We start from the raw sequence: 17,932 nt of genomic DNA, 5'->3' as shown, positions 1-17,932 counted from the left end.
TGCACGAGGTCCCGAAGAAGCAGAGAGTGCTGTGAGGAAGTGAGGAAGAGAAAGGTAGGAAGTAGCGCTAAGGAAATGGGAAGCGTCGTCTGGTGTTCGAGAACCGACGCAGGAATAAAGAAAGGAAGTAGGACGCCATGGAGAAAATAAAGTGTAAAGTATCCAAAAGGGTTTCTTTCATGCGGCAACTTCGATTGTTTGCTTATCGTGGAGTGTCACAAGCGTAGAGTCAATCCTGAGGCTTGTAGAAGGAGGTCTCACCAGTGCTTGGAGCAACACGGCCCTGACTCTCAGTATGTTATTGTACGTGGATTTCCCTATTGGAGCCGACCGTTCGAAATAGTCGCTCCTTGAACGGTCGTTGAAATCGCCGTTTTCACCTTCACACCCGTCTTCATAGTAAAATCTGTCAAAACTGACAAGTCTGCCACTTGGTTTTGCTGTTTCCTCGGACTTCTCTTTCTTTTTCCGATGATTTGAAATCTGTTTTGATAGACAAGGAGCAAAAAACAAGGTAATCTACCAAACATTTCTTGAGTTTGGCACACCTTGCAGGAACAGGGAACGTTTGAAATAAGCAAGTGAACCGACCTTCGAATCCATTGGTCAAGTAAATCCACAATAAAATTGTTTCGGCCAAACGTTGAATTCCGCCAAATGAAATTCGGCTCAATAACTTTCGGTTTAGCGTGTTATTCGGCCAAATGGCTTTCCGCCTTTTTGAAAAATTTACCGTGAAATTTTCGTATAGACCAGCGGTTCTCAACCTTTTCATTAAGAGGTACCCCTTCGAACTTTTGCACTCATTAAGGTACCCCCTCATAATAAGATATATGAAACGCGGATATGAAACTTTCTAGTTCAAATTAAGTTTATACATCAAGCTGCCTTTTGAGGCTTTCGAGCCACTTGAAAGGAGAATTCTGAGCATCTTAAAAGGACGCTTAAGCCATTTGAAAAAAATCCAACCCTCTTGAAAGGAGCTTCCGAGCCTCTTGAAAGTAGGCTTCCGAGCCTCTTGAAAGGAGGCTTCAGAGCCTCTTGAAATGAGCTTCCGAGCCTCTTGAAAGGAGGCTTCCGAGCCACTCGAAAGGAGGCTTCCGAGCCTCTTGAAAGGAGGCTTCCGAGTTTTTTGAAAGGAGGTTTCCGAGCCTCTTGAAAGGAGACTTCCGAGCCTCTTGAAAGGAGGCTTCCGAGCCTCTTGAAAAAGGCTTCCGAGCCTCTTGAAAGGAGGTTTCCGAGCCTCTTGAAAGGAGACTTCCAAACCTCTTGAAAGAAGGCTTCCGAGCCTCTTGAAAAAAGGCTTCCGAGCCTCTTGAAAGGAGGTTTCCGAGCCTCTTGAAAGGAGGCTTCCGAGTTTCTTAAAAGGAGGCTTCTGAGCCTCTTGAAAGGAAGCTTCCTGAGCCTTTTGAAAAAGGCTTCCGAGCCTCTTGAAAGGAGGCTTCTGAGTCTCTTGAAAGGAGGCTTCTGAGCCTCTTGAAAGGATGCTTCTGAACCTCTTGAAAGGAGGCTTCTGAGCCTCTTGAAAGAAGGCTTCTGAGCCTCTTGGATGGAGGCTTCTGAGCCTCTTGAAAGGAGGCTCCTGAGTCTCTTGAAAGGAGGCTTCTGAGTCTCTTGAAATTAGGCTTCTGAGCCTCTTGAAAGGAGGCTCTGAGCCTCTCAAAGGAGGCTTCTGAGCCTCTTGAAAGGAGGCTTCTGAGCCTCTTGGAAGGAGGCCTGAGCCTCTTGGAAGGAGGCTTCCTGAGCCTCTTGGAAGGAGGCTCTGAGCCTCTTGGAAGGAGACTTCCGAGTCTCTTGGAAGGAGGCTGCCGAGCCTCTCAAAAGGAGGCTTCTGAGGCTCTTGGGAGGAGGCTTCCTGAGCCTCTTGGAAGGAGGCTTCTGAGCCTCTTGGAAGGAGGCTTCCGAGCCTCTTGGAAGGAGGCTTCTGAGCCTCTTGGAAGGAGGCTTCCTGAGCCTCTTGGAAGGAGGCTTCTGAGCCTCTTGGAAGGAGGCTTCCGAGCCTCTTGGAAGGAGGCTTGAGCCTCTTGGAAGGAGGCTTCTGAGCCTCTTGGAAGGAGGCTTCTGAGCCTCTTGGAAGGAGGCTTCTGAGCCTCTTGGAAGGAGGCTTCCTGAGCCTCTTGGAAGGAGGCTTCCTGAGCCTCTTGGAAGGAGGCTTCTGAGCCTCTTGGAAGGAGGCCTAAGCCTCTTGAAGGAGGCTTCCGAGCCTCTTGAAAGGAGGCTACCGAGCCTCTTGAAAGGAGGCTTTCGAGCCTCTTGAAAGGATGCTTCTGAGTCTCTTGAAAGGAGGCTTCCGAGCCTCTTGAAGGAGGCTTCTGAGCCTCTTGAAAGGAGGCTTCTGAGCCTCTTGAAAGGAGGCTTCTGAGCCTCTTGAAAGGAGGCTTCTGAGCCTTTGAAAGGAGACTTCGAGCCCCTTGAAAGGAGGCTTCTGAGCCTCTTGAAAGGAGGCTCTGAGCCTCTTGAAAAAGGCTTCCTGAGCCTCTTGAAAGGAGACTCTGAGCCTCTTGAAAGGAGGCTTCCTGAGCCTCTTGAAAGGAGGCTTCCTGAGCCTCTTGAAAGGAGGCTTCCTGAGCCTCTTTAAAGGAGGCTTCGGAGCCTCTTGAAAGGAGGCTTCTGAGCCTCTTGAAAGGAGGCTTCCGAGCCTCTTGAAAGGAGGCCTGAGCCTCTTGAAAGGAGGCTTCTGAGCCTCTTGAAAGGAGGCTTCTGAGCCTCTTGAAAGGAGGCCTGAGCCTCTTGAAAGGAGGCTTCTGAGCCTCTTGAAAGGAGGCTTGAGCCTCTTGAAAGGAGGCTTCTGAGCCTCTCAAAGGAGGCCTGAGCCTCTCAAAGGAGGCTTCTGAGCCTCTCAAAAGGAGGCATCTGAGTGTCTTGAAAGGAGGCTTCCTGAGCCTCTTGAAAGGAGGCCTGAGCCTCTTGGAAGGAGGCTTCTGAGCCTCTTGGAAGGAGGCCTGAGCCTCTTGGAAGGAGGCTTCTGAGCCTCTTGGAAGGAGGCTTCTGAGCCTCTTGGAAGGAGGCTTCTGAGCCTCTTGGAAGGAGGCTCTGAGCCTCTTGGAAGGAGGCTTCTGAGCCTCTTGGAAGGAGGCTTCTGAGCCTCTTGAAGGAGGCTTCTGAGCCTCTTGGAAGGAGGCTTCTGAGCCTCTTGGAAGGAGGCTTCCTGAGCCTCTTTGGAAGGAGGCTTCTGAGCCTCTTGGAAGGAGGCTTCTGAGCCTCTTGAAGGAGGCTTCTGAGCCTCTTGGAAGGAGGCTTCTGAGCCTCTTGGAAGGAGGCTTCTGAGCCTCTTGAAGGAGGCTTCTGAGCCTCTTGGAAGGAGGCTTCCTGAGCCTCTTGGAAGGAGGCTTCTGAGCCTCTTGGAAGGAGGCTTCGAGCCTCTTGAAAGGAGGCTTCTGAGCCTCTTGAAAGGAGGCTTGAGCCTCTTGAATGGAGGCTTCCGGGCCTCTTGAATGGAGGCTTCTGAGCCTTTTGAAAGGAGGCTTCCGAGCCTCTTGAAAGGAGGCTTCCGAGCCTCTTGAAAGGAGGCTTCCGAGCCTCTTGAAAGGAGGCTTCCGAGCCTCTTGAAAGGAGGCTTCTGAGCCTTTTGAAAGGAGGCTTTCGAGCCTTTTGAAAGGAGGCGTACGAGCCTCTTGAAAGGAGGCTTCCGAGCCTCTTAAAAGCAACCTCTTGAAAGGAGGCTTCCGAGCCTCTTGAAAGGGGGCTCCCGAGCCTCTTGAAAGGAGGCTCACGAGCATCTTGCAACGATGCGAATGTGAAAATTTCGAAGAATTTTCCTTATGAATAAAACAATCTCGAGCAAATCTAAGGAATTTCCAGTGTAACTTCCGAAGAGTATTTCTTTAAAATTCTGAGCGATTTCTCGTTGAATTCCAAAGAATTTCTCGTTGAATTTCATATTTAAAACTATTTCCCACTGAAACTCCAAATAATGTACTATGGAATTTCCGAACAATTTTTATTGGAAAGAAAAAAATCTAGGCATTTCTCGTGAAAATTCCAGAAAGTTTCCCGTGAAAACTCCTAAGAGTTTTCCGCAGATATTCTAAAGATTTTTTTTGTGGAAATGACAAAACCTTCTTGGTTTGAATTTTTTGTCGTTATAACGTTTTGGCGCAATGGCCCATCGTGATCAAATTAAATAATGAACAACAACCCTTCGAATAAATTTTGTTGTAAGAAAATCGGTATTATACATCCGGATGATTGTTTATGGCCCTTAAATTTGTACAGCGGTTCTTCATTGCATATCTTGAATCGACAGTGTTTTCCACTTTCGAGTCAAAATGCACATTGCCATTCCCTTCTATCGAATCGATCCATGACGAATACCAATCATTATTTGGAATGCTGAGAGACGAAAAGTATTACTAGAAACTAAATATGTTTGCTACCGTATGTTTGCTACCGTACGGTTACTTTGCAGAAAGAAAAATCATGCAACCATTCAAAATACACACTTCCACACAGTTGTAAGTACTTTTTTGTGATATTGAAGCCCGATACATTAATGGAAAAATGTAGAACATATGTCTGACATGTTTAAGTTTAGTGACCAGTCGGTGTAAAGTTATTCGAACTTACTTATATCGAAGGAACTTATCTTATATCGAGAAAACGAATCAATGAATCACTTTCAGGTTCGATGGCAGAGCTTCGAAATGTGTTCCCTATCTAATGGCCATGTTAGAGTTCAATGACTTCACGCACATAATCAAACTGCTGACTTCATGCACATGATGCATGCTGTCGATCCATTATGATTCGATGATATATCATCATGTTGTTGGAATGAGCTGTCACATTGTTGTTTCTATGAAGAACTTTATTCCAAAGATATGATTTATTATGAATAGTGATGTGATGGAATCGGAGCGAAGTTGCTTTATGAAAAATTAATATTTCATACTTTGTGAATGACAGCAAAATCATAAAGAACTCAAACATAACACTTTTAAGAAGTTAAAACATATTTTTTATTTAGGACTGCGTTTCATTTCCCGAATCAATCAATCAAATTGAACTTGAAGGTAAAAGTTTAATAGTTTTCGAGACCACCTTGTGACCTTGTGATTTTTTTCCAAACTGTTACTTCTAAGTTTGATTTGATTTTAATTCGGGAAATGTACGCAGCCTAAGTGGGAGCTTAGCGTTACTAAAGAGAAAGTGCAAACAAGAAACATAATCATAAAAATCAGTTTTCAAAGGAGGGAGTTTTTCATATCTGTTTTTTCTAAATGTCATTATTCCTAATGTTTCAATCTGACTTTTAGTCCGCTCTAACTTGACACCGACCGTCCCTTCAGTTACATTCCGATAACGTGATTTTTGAAAAACCACACGCAACATGATGCTGAACTGCATAGTGCAACCCAAGATGAATACACCACTAGGTGTTCCAATCTGCCAAATTCACTATTCAGCCATCTTGGATTTTAGTATGGGCGAGCCAGCCGGTTTGTTTATGTTTTCCACCGAAAATGAATTTTCCACCCCCGCCTTCTTCTCGTCCATAAATTGAGCAGACTGCAACACCTAGCTGTGTATTCATCTTGGTGCAACCAGAAACAACAGAGAACTTTCGTTGTATATAGATTGCATTGTGCAAAACAATTCCATGCATGTTGTTTGGACAAGCCTCACGGAATTCAAACCTAATGCAATAGCGTTTTCATCGGCATCCCATTATAAATGGAAACCACGCTTAACTGTCATTCATATTATTCCACGCATACTGCGACGCAGCAAAGCTGGAATAATAAAAATGACAGTTTTGCGTCGCTTCCATTTTGAATTGGGTTCCCCTTTGAAAACGCGAGTGCATTTAGTATTGGAGTCCGGGAGGCTTGTCCTCAATGATCATCTAATTCAAAACTTCAAGCAATCACATTGAAGGTTCACGTTAGTTGTTTGCATTGCATACAATAAAACGGCAGGGTCAGGAACTACGGTAAAAAACAATTTAATGCCATGACTGTCGACTTTATGTCCGCTACTTCTAGGGATACCGCACTCAAACTTGGTGCACTGCAAATCGAAATCATTAGCCGAGTTGACTGTAGCGAGGACATCAATTTAATAGAACCATTCATTTTTAACTGGAGGGTCATTACTACTTAGCATAGTAGAAAAAAAAAACACATCCAATACCATACGTAGAGAAAAAAAAACACATTCAATACCATACGTGGAGTACATAAGTATCAACTACAAAATAAGAGGAAAAAAGGAAACACATTTGCATTCGTGAGCGGAAATAATATTCTACTGGATTGAACTACTACATGTCACTATATCGATACGCACGAAGATAAAACTAATGACAAGGAAATGTATCGGCGGGAATAATTTATAGATTGGATAACATTGCGAATCAACAGTTGCTTCTGGTGGGTTGTGACGTGGCATAATTGTTAAGATGACTATTCCTAAAATATGAATGGGATCCAGTTCATAGGACGGAGTTTCTTTCAGTATAAAGGGATATGGGGAGACACAAGTTTTACTGTGATAAAACACGTAGAGACTGTTGAAGAGATTAAGAAGAATTACAGTTCAATAGATCGATTCCAACTGCTTGTTATGTGTAAGATTTATTTGTGATTATGACATTTGAATTCGACACATGTGTTCTGTTTATGAATGCTGTATCCTATCTAGAACTTATAATTGCACCTGATCAAAAATCAAAAACTATACCTAATTAGCTTATCTGTATTTGGAAGTAAATTAAAGACAGTTGCCTAGTCGTATACATCTTATTCGAAAATATGACATGAGCATAGTTAAAACTAGATAACAGATGAATCAGATTGTTGTTGACTTACATTGTATAACATATATCCCTTTTAAGTGATTTTATTCAGCCTTGAGGCTGTTTGAGCTTAGGTTGTAGTATTTATTATAAAATTATATACTTTTGTTCTAGGAACCTAACATTTATTGAATTATATTCTATTAAAAATCATACTCAATCCAATCGCGACTGTGATAATTATAATTTTATATACACTGGGGTCGGTGGATACGTACCGCGTAAATCTCAACATCATTTAGCGTTTAGAATCGTAATGTCGGTAGTTCTAATCAGATTTGTATGAAGCAGCGAGTGATTAGTAATGGTGCAAGAATTGGAAAACAAAATATTTCTTGGACTTTATATTTTGGGAGGTCATAATCAATAAACTGCAGATCAAATGGGCATAAAAGTTTTTTAGTTTTAACAAATCTAAATGCGATATTTATTAGCATAATTGATTTTTTTGAAATTAACACAATTGTTACAGGTCATCAGGGATTGAGCTTATCATTTCATTATCATTTAGTATTTAGTCAATAACTCATTCCAGAGGCGGTATTTTGAAAAGGGTTGTATGGCGGACTTCTAGCGCTATTTCCCCTTTACCACTTTGTCTAAGGGTACATTACCCTATGTCTAATATTTACAGCGTTAGACGCTAGTATCATTTAATATACTAAATGATAATAACACTTATTATCATTTATTATATTTAGTGATACTAGCGCTTCACGCTGTAAATATTAGACATAGAGTAATGTACCCTTAGACAAAGTTGTAAAGGAAAAATATCGCTAGAAGTCCGCCATACAACACTTTATGGAATTCCGCATCTGGAATGAGTTATTGACTAAATACTAAATGATAATGAAATGATAAGTTCAATCCCTGCAGGTCATATTGAATTTGTTGCATCCAAGTTGGTCTATTGAATTGAGCAAAAGTCTGTTTGTTTATGTTTATGTGTGTATTTGATATAACCCCTGACAGCAGTGTCTAGCAGTGGTATTATGGTAAAAAGATACTGCAGTTACTTTTCAATATCTTCATCTTTCTTCAATGTACATACAAATGGTTTCTGTCTGTCTCTTATAGACTTGAACATTTGTGGGTCGGAGGAATGGCAGCCCACTTTGTGCTATTAAATATGGCCCCCACCTCATTTACGCCAATGTCGTTGCGATGAGACCAAAACAAGCGTTTTTGGGCTCATTGAGAATTAGTTTTCGTTGTTTATGGTAAGGAACATCATTCATCCACCGTAACGCTGAGTAGACACCTTTGCATGGTCTGTTACGGTGTAAGATCTACAACGGTCACATTGTCAGCTACAGGCAAATCATGACCCAACGAATACCTTCCACAATATCCAACTCCGTGGTACTTATGAGGGCGTCGCTGAGTCGGGGGCCTCTCGTTAAGTAAGTACTACACCAACATTTCCTTCCTCTCCCAAGTTACGGTGAAGATGGGCGTGGCCAGGAGTAGTAATCCTCATGCTTTTGTGATTTTTATCCTAGATTGAAATCAAGGAACACACCCACCTTGATTTCTGTATAGCAATCTGGATAAGGTTATTGTGGTTATTGTGAGGAACATCATTCACCCACCAATCTTTTCTCTGTAGCTAGCTTTGTAAGATAAACGAAAATCGTTTTTTTTTTATCATTATTAAAGAGATTTTCAGTCCAGGGCTGGCTCATCTCTAAACGACGAAAATCGTGCCTATTCTATGAAATCCCTTTTTCGTTTCATCACTTTTACCTTTCGCTCACTTTTCGTGAGTATCATCGCAGAATAATTATAAAAAAACTGTATGGCCACTGCGGGACTCGAAACCATAATATTAACCGTAATCAGGTAATTTGTTCCACAAAAGGCACTACCGTTTACTTTGCTGATGGCATCGAAAAACCTGATATGATAGAAAACGAGCAAACCAACTTTCTGCGGCAGTCGAAGTGAGCGGAAAATGGTTACCTAGGGTAGAGAACCATTTGGGCAGCACCCCCTATTCCCGTCCACAACGTTGATTACTCGAGCGCTTTACAACCGAATTACTTATTTCTCTGTACATAGTTAGTTTCTGTCGATATCTAGTGATGTACACAATATCAAGCCATTTGGTTGGCACGCGGTCGAGTTATTAACGTTGGGGACGGGAATAGGGGGTGCTGCCCAAATGGTCCCGCTCCCTATCTTACTTCAGACTGTTTTTTTTTTCTGACCAGAAAAGAGATTTCTCCTCGAAAGTTTTCTGTGAGGGAGCATCCCCTGCTATTATCACATAACTTTATAGACCGTTCCGATAACAATAAATACACTTTGTTTATTGAATAATTTAATGTTTTGAGGATTTTGCACAACATGTTTTGTACTGTACAACATGTACTTAAAATGTTTCATAAATATTTCTACTTACTCCATACGGCACTTATTTAACAAGCATTATGGATTTTGGAAATCAAATAATTGCAATCGGACGAGAATTAAAACAATTTCAAATTAATAGCGACTAGCTCCAAAAAACATAAACATTATTTCGAGCACACGTTTTCACTAATGCAACCAGTTTTTTACTTTTTGGAGCAATGTGATCTGCGTGTCATTAGTGTCCGGATCCACCCCCAAGATATACCGTACTTGAAAATCGTCTGATTCTAAAGCCATATCCAAACTCATGATGATTATTCCATTTTCGAAATAATGTTTCAAGTTTTTCGGAATTTTCAGGTCATTGAAATCATTTTTCAACCAGATCTCGACGTTAATGCGGCAGACATTTTTATGTATCTGTATTGAAATTTATATTGATCTAACAGTTAGGGCATCTTTAGTAATGTTACAGTTATAGTTATATTTATTTCTCGAGTTTTACATTTTATAACTGTCAAAGATATAAAACAAGAAATGCATCTTCAGTAGCAGTTATAAGCTGCACATGTTTTATACTGGAAAACGAAAAAATAATCTTCCGAGGCCAATTCAAATGTCAAACTGTTATGATGTCGATGAAACAGTATTTTTAGTAGCTGATGACGTCATCTTCTATTGTTTTGAACGAAATAAAACTCGAGTAAATTCTGTTGCAAATTCGTGCAAAAATACAACTGAGCAGTATTCCAGTTATAAATTTCCCGACGAAACTGTTCGAATTTTTAAAACTATAACGCCTGTTGAAGATGGCATTTTTACAGTTACAATTTCATTTCCTAACTCCCATACGATTTATAACTCTACTAAAGATGCCCTTATACGTGTTAATCCTGGTAATTTACCAAAACACGTTCCAAAAATAACCTACTTTGAACAAAAATGTTCTGGTCAAAAATCGAACCTTCATATTTTCCTAATTTTCGTGAAAGAGTAGAATGTAATCTATAAGAGTAATCGACATGTTAATGAAATATCAAGCGCCATTCTAATTGCCAACTATTTCTTAGTGTATTTAAAATTATCGGAACGTTCTATGCTAATTCAGTGATCCACTTAGTGCGGTCCTCTAAGCCTTTTCCTGCGACCCACGAAGGATTTCTGGGAATACATTATATAAGCTTTTTATCATTCCCAATATTTCGGCGTCTGGGTCAAAATCAGTACGGATAATTTGCAGACACTCTGTACTCGGGAAACTGCCAAGCTCACTTCTATATGATGAAGCATAATTTATTTATCGTAAATAGTTACATCATTATGATTCGTAAAATTCATAACTTCATTCCGACAGTAAATATACTTCGATGTTATCGCCCAAGTTATTAAGTGAGCGTCCTGCAAAACGCGGGAGGCCTATCTGGATCACACCACTGGCTTCGAAATGAACACGACAAAAGTGCATTCCGCATAGATTTTGGGTTGAAAAAAATTATAAAAATGTTTGTAACGCTGCATGAATGTATTTGGTTTTGAAAAATGCAGCGTCCTGCGAAACGCGGGACGTCTGGTCACTTTAGGTTAGTAAAAATAATAATGTCATGCACTCCGTAATAAGAATGCCTTTGCTTAGGTTTTGGTGAAAATTAATTGAAATTTAGTTGGATTATTACTTCCAGAAAATAAGTTGTCTGTTAACTATACTCTGTTCATATTATCATTCGAAGAGTAACGTATGGATTCTTTGCCGAATCTCAAACGGGTCATGTTTAGAATCCCAAACGGACTCTGTTCAGAACTCCAGATGGATTCCGTTTATGTAGAATCCCAAACGAATTTTCTTAATGGATGCTTTTTAGAATCTCGAGTGGATGCTGCTCAGAATCCCAATGGGATTTTTCTATTATTTGCCACGACAAGTTATAATGAAAAATAAACTTCAAGCATTAAAACATAAGATCGAAATTATAGAACCGGTCGTCATGTTTTTTTTGGAAAAACAGCTAAGAATATTTTCTGCCAACTGAGCCAACCTATCAAGTCCGCTACTGTAAAAACGGTACTATAGACTAAAAGTTAGCTACGCCTATTAAATCTGTAGAACTAAATGTCCTTACAAGTACATACTTGATTTGAAAAATATTCACAAGGAATAAAATATTTAGTTCGAATATACATTATTCTGTAATATGCAATATGAACTGAAAAACAAATGTTGCAAACAAACTGCGACCCGCTTCAACAGCTTTAAATCTCTGTGCGGTCCTTGATAGTACATATGCTGGGGACCACTGTACTAAATGATAATAAGTTTCATACTGAGACGAGACTTGCTAAAATGATTCTACTTTTCCCTGATTTTCACAGTCACATAAAGACGATTCTTATCACGAAAAAAGTGTTTCGCGAAAGTGTAAATTATGGTTCAAAATAGTTTTTTTTTATCGGGAATGAAACGCATATTTTTGTCTCTTTAGTAATAAGCCGGGCGGGTATTTTGAAAAACTCTACAAGTGTTAAAGATTTCGTAAAACAAAAGTCTCACAAAATAGGTACTTCGTATGGGAGTTTGAGATAACTTTCACGCGAAAAGCTTCTTAATGCAACTGACAGTTCGTGATGGCGATTACCTGGGCGCAAATGATATTTCGTTTTTTCTCTTTGCAAGTCTCGTCAAAGAAATGATTAGCGTTCAAATTTCGTGACTAGTGGAATTTGAACAAATACAGTGCAACAAGTACCCATACAACTCATGTGAAAATTCAGATTTTGTAATGAATTGTTGACAAAAGATGTAAACTTTGATTAATTGATTGATTCAAGCATTCAGTTTATTGATTTTATAAATTTATTGTTTGATTCAATTTATCTAGTCAACCATTCGAAAATATGATCGATTATAGACCGATATGATCTACCATTCAAAATTATTTAAAATGGTAAGACTAACAATGATATATTGATGATTATGAGACATACCTTAATTTTTGTGAAACACTAAAATTAATTTATCTAGTAGGATTTTCATGTTTCCTCGAAAGTTTGGGATAAATTGTAGTTTATATTCCGTAACGGATAATAGATTTGCCGAATTTGGTGCCGCTTTGGATGGAAGGATCTAATAGTTTTATGTGAAAATCGGCTAAGTGTTACCGTAGGGGTCTCGAGTAGCCTTGCAAGCAAAGGCGTAGGATTGCCAATCCGGAGATGGCGAGTTCGATTCTCGGTCCGGTCTAGGATGTTTTCGGGTTGGAAACTTTCTCGACACCCTGGGCATAGTGTATCCTTGTACTTGCCACACAAAATACATACTCATGAATTGGCGGGCATAGAACAGCTTTCAATTGATAACTGACAAAATGCTAATAGAATACTAAGTTGAAAAGCAGGACAAGTTCCAGTTGGAATGTAGAGCCATTGAAGAAGAAGAATTACCGTATGAAAAATTGGCCATTGTTTCTTATCTGTTGTGTACGCACACACATTTACATACGGACACACATACATTTGCTCAACTCGCTGAGCTAAGTCAATTAGTATATTGAATCCTGAGTCTCAGAATTTTAATTTCTGTTTTTGAGTAAGATGATAGTTTTTCGGTACAACTTTGATTCAAATGATATCAACTCCGGTTATTAGGTCTTATTAAGCTCTCTTATTAAGCTCCAAGAGCTTTTCGGTTACTGAAACATTGGGACTTTTAAACCTCTTTGATTAAACACACTATTTGGCAACCAACCAGTTGGTCATCAATATTTGTGCTTCCCAGGATGTCAATTCCATTTTCATGGTACAGTATGATTTACCACCGAAAGGTTCTAGACCAATAAACTGTGTGTTTGAACCTTGTTTCGCAAGGTCGTCTGCCTTTTTATTACCTCCAATGCCACAGTGTTATGGAACCCAGTACAGGTTGAGGTTCTCTTGGTACACCTTTCGTAAAATGAAAGAATGTATTTCCTGACAAGGTTTGATGTACATTCAAAGCTACTCAATGCTTTGAGTGCCGCTTAACTGTGAAAATACATATTTGCATATCTATATTTCCTCACTAGCAGGTTTCGTAATCAACACTCCATCTCAGGAGCACAGTATGCTCCCTCACGAAAATCATCGGGGAGAAATCGAGGAGAAATGAAGAGTGATAATCATTTTTCGATCATTTTGATTGGCACCAAACGGTTGGTTTGCTCTTTTTCTTTCATATTCGAGTCTTTTCGTGGCATCATCAATGTAAATGGTAGTAGCTTCTTCTTCTTGTTCATATTGGCATTACATCCCCCACTGGGACATTGCCACAGTTATTAACTTCGAGGTTTCAAAGACAAGGTACCATTTTTGCATTCGTATATTATGAGGCTGATCTCGATGATACTTTTATGCCCAGGGAAATCGAGATAATTTCCATTTCAGTGAGGGAAAAATAGCTAGGGTGGGTGTACCAATTGTCGCCATACATAAGAACAACTATTTTATTTTTAAATAATAAAATTTGTTATAATCCTCAAAATTGATTAATCTATAATTTTGGTTTCTTATTTGGAAAATCCCATTGTTTTCTTGTGGAATTGGCCAAATTGGGAACACTAGTGTGATAACTGGTTTAAAGGACGTCAACAATTAAGCAAAATCACTTTTAACAATTATGCTTTGCTTGTTTTGGAGGCGATCAAATGTGTGTCGTATCATATGAATATGCCTAATCGATATGAACTTGGTTTGCGGTGATTTGATTGGCCATTTAGCATATAAAGCACTAGTGCAACATCTGGTGCTACAACCGCAGCAGGTACATCTAGCCTATCTCTCATCAAGCCTTTTTGTCTTTCCCGCAAAATGAATTATGAGCGAAAATCTGCGTGAGTGAGCATCCTCTGCTCGTGAGATAGATTGAGCATGGTATATGTATCATCCCTGTATATGTTATAAAGGATTCTACGACAATTCCCCGAATGCAATTTCCCCGAATAACAATTCCCCGAATGCTTCTCTCTTCTTTTTGAGTGCGGCACAAAGTGATTGTAGGATTTCTGATCCGGAAGTTGCGAGTTCCATTCCCGGTTCGGCTTAAGATGCTTCAGGGTGGAAATTATTTTCGGCTCATTGAGCGCAATGTGTCCATTGCACTTGCCACACAAGACATTCATGCAACTGGCAGGCACGGGAAAGCTTTCAATAACTGTGGAAATGCTAGTAGAACACTAAGTTGAAAAAAGCGCAAGGCGAAGTGAAGAGATATTGCCTTCTTTGAATGTATAAGTTTCCTTGGTATGATGAATTCACCTGCCCGGTTTAAAGCAAAAGGAAGTAATAATGTCTTCCTCAAATGAACACATTTGCCCGGTATAAGGTAAAGAGGATAGATAGTCCCTTCTTTAAATGAACTCGTTTGTCTGAAATAAAGTGAAACAATGAGCAAGTGCCTTCTTTCAATGATCCCCTCTACCGATGTAATGCTAATGGAGGAGATAATGCCTTATTTATATAAACTCGTCTATCCAGTATAAAGCGTCTCGAGAGAGAACGCCTGTCCGTAATAAAGCAAGAAGAGGAGACAATTCGTTCACTATAGGAGCGCGCTTGCCAGATATAATAAAGGATTGATATGGAGCAATTATATGTTTCAAAACTGTTGCTATGCTTTACTTGTCCAAGAAAATGCCAATTTGTAGAACATTCTAAAAAAAATGCCTAATGCTATTCTGAGAAAATGAATTCGGCAAAATGTTTTTGGATAAAATATTATACATTCAATACATATTGCTTATATATTTTTTCCTTATTCTTTCCTTATTTTCCTTATTATCATTCTCGATTCATTCATCTTTGCATTATTTCGAGCTAATGCCTATTTCTGAAGAAGGGACCACATCTACCATTGCCTTACATCGTGAAAATGTCTTCTTTTAAAGAATAGATCACATCCTTATTATCTTATGTCGGGCAGATACGTGTTATTAAAGATAGAAAATAATAACAATAATAATCTGGAGAAACACCCCCTAAAGAATCAACCGACGCATTTACCATTGCATTATTCCGAGCAAATGCATTATTTTTAAAGAAGAAATCACATTCACCATTGCCTTAGTCCGGGCATACGCATTATTTTTGTTTAAAAGGATTCACATCAACCATTGCCTCATACTTCTTAAGAAGGTATTTACAAGACAGGAGTTTTTTTAGAAAAAATATTTACCAAAACGCTTTCAATCGGAAATGCCGTTTGCGATTCTGCTTTTTTTCTTGTAGGGTCAAAAATATCTGATAAGCGTAGCACAGCTACGGCGTACTTCGTAGATCGGACACTAGTGAAACTCATGTTTTTCCTTTGAAATCCTTATTCAGATTGCTATCAGAAATCAAGGAGGGTGTGATCCTTGATTCCAATCTAGGATAAAAATTACGAAAGCATGAGGATTACTACTCCTGGCCACGCCCATCTTCACCAAAGGATATTGCGCTGGTAATGTCCAATAAGACACACTTGAACGTATCTTTAAACGCTGTTTATTTTTCGGACGATTGCGAAGATGTGTTTTCAAGAGGTACTATGTTTTCGGGGAAATATTACATTCGGGGAATTGTTACATTCGGGGCATCGTCGTACAATCGTTACAAAGAATGTAATAGTTCTTCACAGGTTTCATCCAGTTCCCATTCATATTCATCACCGGCCCATAATGAAAATTTTGTGAAATACTGAAGTGGTCAACTAAGTCTTTTGACTTGAATAACTTAAACCGTTTGGGTTTTAGCACTTTCTTTTCCCCTTCAAACTGCATGAATTCATGCAATGGTAGCAGATTTAGAATTGCATCTTTTGAAGGAGTGCTACGCATTGCTCCCATTATAGCAATGGAAACTAACCTTTGCTATTTTGTCAGCTTCTGCTGAGCAGTAGCCTTTTTTTTTGTTTTTGACCACCATAAAAGAGCAGCATATGTCAGTATTGGACGAACAATGGAAGTATAGATCCAATTAATCATTTTTGGTCTTAAGCTCCATTTTCTTCAAAATGTTTTAGAGCACATCCAAAATGCACTGGTTTCCTTGCAGATCGCACACTCAATATGAGCATTCCAGTTCAGATTGGATTATAGAATGACTCACAGGTATTTGACCTGTTCACTAAGCTGAATTTCTAGTCCTCCAAACTTTAGAGCTTTTTGATTAAATTTCCTCTTCCTAGTGAATGGTACAATTACAATTTTAGACGGTTTAATGCTCAGGCCTTCCTGAATACACCATAAATGGATAAATTTTAGAGCCCATTGCATTCTCTCTGATATTGTCAAATTCCCCCCTCACTATGATGACAATACGCCATACCGTTGATGACGTCGAATACCCGGATGAGCAGTTGCAATACCTCAAACCTAAATCCCATCCTCGTCCGTCCTGAAATTACGCAATCTAACCTTGAGTCGCCATGAGTATCTTGGTCTATGTCCCCTTCACCTTACCAACTGTTGTATGTAAATGTAAGTGATTTCGATTGTAAATATCATAAATATTCTCGTCTCCTTAAGTGTTATACACGCCTGAGCCTGTGAAATAAATGCAATGGATAAAAAAAGTATCTGATTCGCCATACAAAAACCATCCACAACACAAAACGCAGACCACACGTGCGTGGAGACGCATGGTGGTTTACAATCAATGGTGTTGCAAGGAAATTTGGAAACCAGTTTCTGCGTGCTAAAACAATCAGGAGGAGCCTGAAATATTTTCTACGCTGATAGTAGCCGCAACCTCAAATCCAATTCAAGTCGAATCCATGTTAGTAAAACCGATGAAGAGTATGAAATACATCTGGTTTAAAATCAAAAAGCATATTTTTGGGCTTTAAATGTAGGATAAGCCTGACGGATGATACATTTTAATAGGATAACACACGCAAACAGACCGACGAAATTCGCTATTTTTTGCTGATTTTTTATGTAAAAGCATCGAGCATAAAATTATTTTAGTTTGAATTTTACAACATTGAAGTTAACATTTACAACTCGGGATGTTTTGAAATATGATTTTATGTTTCGTAGAGTTTTATTTTATGTCAGTAAACACAAGTTCAAGTGAAATGTCCCGCCACAACGATACGTTGTTATTGATTTTTGAAACGAAATCATTAGACTTACTGCATATCTTTGCAGAAAGTTGTGTTTTCCCTGTGTAAATTATTAACTATTTTGAAACAATGTTAAAGCTATTGATTACCACTAATTGACCGTTCACTGCTTCTCAGCAAAATTATTACATTGAATAGACTAAATCTAACGTTTATAAAACAAAAGGTGACGCAGGTTTGTGATATAGATAATATTTGGTTCATATGTACATTAAAACTGCTTCTCGGAATTAAATACCTGAAACATTTATTCATAATTCGTTTGGTAACCCGCTCATCATTATAACCGATTCAAACAATTTCCTCCAACATTGTCTAACAAATACTTACTACTGCCAAAACTCAAGACTAGTTTGCCTAAATTGTGAACCGTTCATCTGTAGCGCTGGGCTCCAGCAGGGTAAAGGTAGAATATCTCCTGTGGAAAATATGCATCACAAAGAATGTGATGATTGAAAATGTTATCAATAGGCATTGCTGTTTTGCACTTTAAAGCATTCCCTACACCATCGAAACAAACCTTCGCTTAAGTACTGAGCACGAGGCGGCATCCGCAATTAGCAATTGATTTCGAATTGTTACACGACGCATTTGCATATTTAGTTACCACAGACACGATTGGACACAAGCAGGACTTTCTGTTAGCA

At 39.3% G+C, this 17,932-nt stretch overlaps 1 protein-coding gene across 15 annotated transcripts in view; it reads right to left on the bottom strand.

Annotated features, from left to right (window-relative positions):
* LOC134224841 (probable phospholipid-transporting ATPase IA) overlaps nt 1-17,932 on the bottom strand; it is a 370,136-nt gene that overhangs the window by 38,961 nt on the left and 313,243 nt on the right. The window contains exon 16 of one of the 15 annotated variants that reach the window (XM_062704452.1): nt 17,515-17,703. The exons of the other annotated variants lie outside the window; for them this stretch is intronic. Coding sequence (XP_062560436.1) covers nt 17,643-17,703 — 61 coding nt within the window. The 3' untranslated portion in view covers nt 17,515-17,642. Of the gene's footprint in view, nt 1-17,514; nt 17,704-17,932 lie in introns of those variants that run through there. 15 annotated transcript variants of the gene reach the window in all.

The sequence above is a fragment of the Armigeres subalbatus genome, chromosome 3, assembly GCF_024139115.2.
Source record: "Armigeres subalbatus isolate Guangzhou_Male chromosome 3, GZ_Asu_2, whole genome shotgun sequence".
Taxonomy (NCBI): Eukaryota; Metazoa; Arthropoda; class Insecta; order Diptera; family Culicidae; genus Armigeres; species Armigeres subalbatus.
This window is presented reverse-complemented; position numbering and strand designations above follow the sequence as displayed.